Below are 6,216 nucleotides of genomic sequence, written 5' to 3'. Positions count from 1 at the left end.
GGCCCAACAGAGGCAGCTTGGTGGACGTGGGAATCAAACTCACAACCTTCCAGTTGGTCGGGAGCACAGCACCTTAACCACTAAGCTACGACATCAGATTAGAGTTCATCTGATTTAAGTCAATGGGACGACAATCAGGTCTCCGTGAGTGGCTGATTTTATTTAAAGAACCGAGATATATCACAGATTAAAGAGGAACATTTTAGAATGGCCAAGTCAATGACTTGAGCTTAATCCAAAAGAAATGTTGTAGAAGGAAATGAAGCAGTTCATGTGAGGACACCCACTAAAATCAGTGTTGGAGCTTTTCTGTACTGAGGACTGGATAAAATTCTTCCAAGCCATTGTGCAGGACAAAAGTTACTGGAAAATATACTTCCAGTTATTGCTGCACACGGAGATCAAAACAGATACTGAAACAAAGGATCACATACTTTTGCAAGTCACAGGTATGACATGCTGGATAATTCTTCTCAGTAATTAAATGAAGACGTGTAATATTTTTGGCTCAATTGATTGATTGCATTCACTTTGTCTTTTAGGACTTGATGATGAATCCAATAATGTTTTGAGTCATATTTATGCAGAAATATAGAAATTTCTAAAGGGTTCACAGAGCGACACTGTATATAAACATAGACAAAAGGGTAAAAAAGATAAAGTCTAAATAATGCACAAAGGTGCAGTTGAGATCGTTACAGATTCATTTGTTCATTTTCTACCACTTATCCAAACTACCTCGGGTCACGGGGAGCCTGTGCCTATCTCAGGTGTCATTGGGCATCAAGGCAGGATACACCCTGGACGGAGTGCCATCACAGGGCACACACACACTCTCATTCACTCACACAATCACACACTACGGACAATTTTCCAGAGATGCCAATCAACCTACCATGCATGTCTTTGGACCGGGGGAGGAAACCAGAGTACCCGGAGGAAACCCCCGAGGCACGGGGAGAACATGCAAACTCCACACAAACAAGGCGGAGGTGGGAATTGAACCCCCAACCCTGGAGGTGTGAGGCGAACGTCCTAACCACTAAGCCACCGTGCCCCCCATATAGTTCCCTAGATTCTAGTAAAAGATATTGCACCATAGAATATTGCACAGGATACATAACAGTGGGTGTACTAGTTGTTTATGGCACAAGAACAGTTTCTTATCACAGGCAATATCCATTGTGAACAATCATTTTGTCTTATCTTATCTGTTTATAATTATATCTAATCTTGGGGTAAGTCCTCAACTAGTTCCTCTTATTACTTACCTTGCAGCAACTTTTTTCTCTTTCTTGAAGTTAATACAACAAAACACACAGCTGAGAAACAGTCGTGAAGACTGATGTAAAACTAATAAGAACAGGTTAAATATGCTCTTTTATTCATGTCATATTTATATAAGATGTTACTCTATAAATTACTATATTACAGCATGTGCATTAACAAAAAAAACTGTAATTTTGTGTTAGAGAAAATGAATCAACACTTTCTGACCAAGTAGAAAGTATGACTTTTTTTAGGATTTTAAAATTTTTTACTTAATCTTCAAAAAAATTAAATCTTTTATAGATTAAAAAGGAGGGGGCACGGTGGCTTAGTGGTTAGCACGTTCGCCTCACACCTCCAGGGTCGGGGTTCGATTCCCGCCTCCACCTTGTGTGTGTGGAGTTTGCATGTTCTCCCCGTGCCTCGGGGGTTTCCTCCGGGTACTCCGGTTTCGTCCCCCGGTCCAAAGACATGCATGGTAGGTTGATTGGCATCTCTGGAAAATTGTCCCTAGTGTGTGTGAATGAGTGTGTGTGTGTGTGTGCCCTGCGATGGGTTGGCACTCCGTACAGGGTGTATCCTGCCTTGATGCCCGATGACGCCTGAGATAGGCACAGGCTCCCCGTGACCCGAGGTAGTTCGGATAAGCGGTAGAAAATGAATGAATGAGTGAATAGATTAAAAAGGCTTTGCATTAATTCTTTTTGCAGACTTTTCCTATAAGCAATTATTGTTTTTAAGTGTAAAAAAAAATCATAGCCCTATGTTATAGAGGAGCACATGATTCTTTAAACATTATGGAGATTTATTTTCAGTGAGGGAAGTCGTGGCCTAATGGTGAGAATTTGACTCCTTACCCTAAGGTTGTGGGTTCGAGTCTCGGGCCGGCAATACCACGACTGAGGTGCCCTTGAGCAAGGAACCGAACCCCCCCAACTGCTACCCGGGAGCCGCAGCATATAAATGGCTGCCCACTGCTCCGGGTGTGTGTTCACAGTGTGTGTGTGTATTCACTGCTGTGTGTGCACTTTGGATGGGTTAAATGCAGAGAATGAATTCTGAGTATGGGTCACCGTACTTAGCCGTATGTCACGTCACTTACAGAATGAAAACTGACATCTGGTGATACGATCGACTAGATGTGTGTGTGTGTGTGTTCAGAGATGTGATAAAGTTGAGAAAAGTTTAACCTTATTTAAATATGGAGTGACACGATCCATAGAATACCAACAGGAGCAAAGAACACACACTGCTTCTCCTTCACCTTATACGAATCTCTATAAGAAAAGAATTTACAACAGAAAGATGGTGAAGAATTTTATTCTGTTTATAGTATACGATAACCTTAAGAGGAAGTGGTCTTCCAAGAAAAGTTCACTTGAGGTATAGAGAAAGTCATACATCGACTTTTCACTGATCTGCACATTTAACAAGAAGCTGTGTAACGTGGTCCACTGAAAAACATTAAGAGAATTTATTTCTTCCAAGCTTTGTTCTCATAGTCCCAGTTGGCGGAAAAGCCCTGGACGGGGTTGATCCTCATGTCGAGCATCCTCTGGAGCTCCTTCTGCTTGTACTCGGCGTCCAGGGTGTGAGGAACGTCTCCGTAAACTGCAAAACAAAAGACGGTAAAATGAACATTTACGCTCGATGTATGTATTGATGTGGAAGAGTATTGAATTTCAGATAAACAGTAACTAAAGTGTGTTAAGGACAAGGATGCATACCGTAATTCCTCTGCCACAGCACGACCAGGCCGGTGAAGCCGAAGAAGAACAACATTCCAGCGACCACGGACTTCCACTGTCCTGAACCCTTACCCATCTCAGCAAAGCTGTCCTTAAAGCTGATACGGTACACTGCAACAAGAAAGAAACAGCGTTTAGGATCAGAATCCAATGTATAGTCTGGGAATGTGTATGAACCATATCTTATCCACGGCATCACGTCATTATGGTATTGTGACCGAAAACTTGTCTGGCTAGAAATCTAACAACAAATTCGCTTATTAAAGGCTATTAATACAAGGTGTGTGGACATCTCCACGATTTAAAGACAGATCCCGTGCGCCATTTTTCCTTTATGAGTACGTACGTGCGATTTTCTCTTCTTTGGACAACGCAGACCAGGAGCCCTTCTCCTTCTCTTTGAGGGACTTCTGCTCCGGATTCAGTTGCTGAACATATCTAATCTCAGGCAGGGGGGACTCACGACGATCAAAATATGCAGGGAGGGTGTAGTCCTCCACCTTGGCGACACCTAAAAGAAAATAAGACCATGCTCGTTAGACAAAAATCCAACTGTATTTTATTTTGTTTTAAATTAGTTACGATGCAAAATAAGCATGAATTCCAAATGATGGAATTCCAGAGATTTCCTCAGACCAATCCCAAAACTTTAGCTGCAACTACAACTACATAGCTGTAGATCTCATCGAGTCCCTGTCATTTCCGGGATCCGTTAATAAAATACATTACACAAACCGAACAGTACTGAAGTAGCATTGATGTGAAACTCACCATGGCCACGCAGGCACGCTGAAGTCGACAAGGCTCGCTTCCCAACAAGACGAAGTGCTCTAGTTGCCAGCATTCTGTGTGTAGGAAAAAAAAATACATTACATACATACATACAGTTAATAATTAATATTACAGCTTCTCAACTTCAAGTTTGACACCTGGCTCGGTCCAACACGTCGATCTTAATCAAACCAGACACAGGCAAAGTCCAAAGCGACATGTACGGTCACATGGTACTACAGTCATGATATCTAGCTAGGAATTCTACACAATATTACTGCTAGTATTTGCAATGTGTGCCAATAATCTGAGCACCACATGCATGATGCTTCTGTGCACAACATACAGCAGTGCTTATATGTCTAGGAAATCAAACTAGCGATCAAGATCGGATGTAACAGAGGAGCATTTACGATATGATCCGACTTTGATGAGCTGCACAATCTCAGTCCTCTCATCACACACTGAGTGCAGAGTTCATGCAGAATGATGTATGGTGAGATCTATTTATGTCTGTCCAGCAGGTAGCAGTAACGTAATGTCTTGGCACTGTTAAAAGCCTGTGAAGAAGAGCTATCTGGGTTCACCACTGTTAAACACTTAATGTGTCCCAAATAAAGCGACCATCAAGAATGACTTCTGAATATTTTCTGGTCTGTATCACAAGATACTACACACTCCAGCACTAGCAACACGGAGGTCATATTCGGGTCGAGCTTAAGATCAACACATTTGACGTTAGTTTATATTAGTTTATAGTTTATATCGTAATTACAATTATTGCTAAATGTAAGTTAGCACATTAGCACACACCTACGTGATACACCGTGATAAAGCTAACTAGATATTATCTAGACGCTTCATCACTTCAACTTCCTCCTGTGAATAAAAAACATACAATTTACACTGCAGATATAGAGCTAGTGCACTGGATATGGAGGCTTGGATACTGGATTTAGGGCCCCTATGTAGGGATCAAGGAGTAAATTGGGACACAACCGAAACCAATGCGGCAGCCTCAATGTCACGCTGAGTTTGTTCGGAAAATCACGAAACTATTCCGCGTAGATAAACGAATACGTGTGAAACCGATGTAGACGCTTATTTAAAGTAGAACACGGTCATATATTGTGACTAATCCCCAAAATAAACCCCAATATTTCTGTTTCTGTCCCGGTCACCTACCTCTTTCCTTTAGCCGTCCACCTAAAGGAGGAAGTCAGAAACCAGGACCGGAAGCAGAACGCCGCTGAGCATTGTGGGTAAAGCGATAAAACAGTACCAAAATAGAGACTTTACCTATTGGTATGTTATTAAAACTGTAAATAGTACAACAAAAAAATCTAGAATAAAAATAAAAAATAAAATACAAGTTTAAGGATACAAATTGACAAATTAAAATATATAAATAAACAGCCAGAGAAACTGAACGGTGCAGGCCGCCATTTTGGCTCAGTTACACTATCCACTGTAAATAACGCTTCTTATTTGTTTAATTTCCGCCCATGTTCAGTAGACTTTTATATAAAACTACATAACTATACATATAATATATATAACGATGCATTTACAAGCCACGACTACTGCAAATGTATATATTATTTTTTATTTTTTTATTAAAGATGCTGTGACATTAAAACGTGTTTATAGTTCTTTTGTATCTTATTCGTCCTATATTTAAACATTGTTTATATACTTTTTTTCATATGTAGGACATTTTTAATCATTGGACGCTAAACTGACCTTTGATAGGTGTTAAAGGGCAACAAACCGTTGAACTGAAACGTCTGTCGTTGAAATGTCGCAAAACACATAACACTTTACGGTACCGGTGTCCAGGCAGCACCTGCAGTGAACGCATTACATTCCCTACCCGTATTGGTAGAAATCCCGCCTTCTGTCCTGTGATTGGGTAATATTGAATACTAATCGGTGCTTGATTGGTACATTACTTGCTAGTACAAATTCTTAACCAATCAAAGTGAAAATAGCTTAACGGGTGGGTTAAAAAATAAAATAAAAAAAAAACCTCACAGCAACCGTTTGCACGAGCTTATGATTTTGAAGGCAGGTTTTTGTTTATTTTTGCTTTTTTTTATTACACAGACGCTGAAACAAATACTTTATTAGTTTGATACTTTTATGGCTCAGGATCACAAAAGAAGGCATGAATAAGGAGAGATAAGTTAGCTAGCGAGCTAATAGGCTAACAGGCTAATAGTGTAAGTGTGTGTGTTTTAGAGCTACATTAGAGCCTCTTTGTGGATTCACACACACTCCAGGTCACTGTTTGAGTGTTTAAACAGCAGAAATGCCTATTAAACTGACCACTCAGGCCTACTGTAAGATGTTACTCCACGCTGCTAAGTTCCCTCAGTGCGCCGTCAACGGTCTGCTGGTGGCTGAGAAGCACAAGGAGAAGAAGAAA

The 6,216-nt window shown here is 40.7% G+C and overlaps 2 protein-coding genes across 2 annotated transcripts in view; one reads left to right on the top strand and one right to left on the bottom strand.

The window, feature by feature from the left end:
• Positions 1-2,573: 2,573 nt before the first annotated feature.
• LOC132851802 (cytochrome c oxidase subunit 4 isoform 1, mitochondrial) lies at positions 2,574-5,053 on the bottom strand. Its single transcript, XM_060878818.1, has 5 exons — positions 4,974-5,053; positions 3,789-3,862; positions 3,364-3,528; positions 2,997-3,128; positions 2,574-2,880 (listed from the first exon to the last, which is right to left on the bottom strand). The coding sequence occupies exons 2-5, from the start codon at positions 3,859-3,861 to the stop codon at positions 2,744-2,746; spliced, it is 507 nt and encodes a 168-aa protein (XP_060734801.1). The 5' UTR covers position 3,862; positions 4,974-5,053; the 3' UTR covers positions 2,574-2,743.
• Positions 5,054-5,791: 738 nt separating this feature from the next.
• The window catches only part of emc8 (ER membrane protein complex subunit 8), a 4,590-nt gene continuing 4,165 nt past the window's right edge, over positions 5,792-6,216 (top strand). The window contains exon 1 of the mRNA XM_060878817.1: positions 5,792-6,216. This exon is cut by the window's right edge and continues 96 nt beyond it. Coding sequence (XP_060734800.1) covers positions 6,100-6,216 — 117 coding nt within the window. The 5' untranslated portion in view covers positions 5,792-6,099.

The sequence above is a fragment of the Tachysurus vachellii genome, chromosome 9, assembly GCF_030014155.1.
Source record: "Tachysurus vachellii isolate PV-2020 chromosome 9, HZAU_Pvac_v1, whole genome shotgun sequence".
NCBI lineage: Eukaryota > Metazoa > Chordata > Actinopteri > Siluriformes > Bagridae > Tachysurus > Tachysurus vachellii.
The sequence above is the reverse complement of the archived record's forward strand: the minus strand, read 5'-3'. Positions and strand labels throughout refer to the sequence as shown.

Bases quoted from the DNA above. Each gene is read 5' to 3' on its own strand.
- LOC132851802 (XM_060878818.1), bottom strand. From the start codon at position 3,861: ATGCTGGCAACTAGAGCACTTCGTCTTGTTGGGAAGCGAGCCTTGTCG. The intron at 3,529-3,788 runs GTGAGTTTCACA...ATTTTCTTTTAG, and splicing joins AGCGTGCCTGCGTGGCCATG to GTGTCGCCAAGGTGGAGGAC. The intron at 3,129-3,363 runs GTACGTACTCAT...TTCTTGTTGCAG, and splicing joins CAAAGAAGAGAAAATCGCAC to TGTACCGTATCAGCTTTAAG.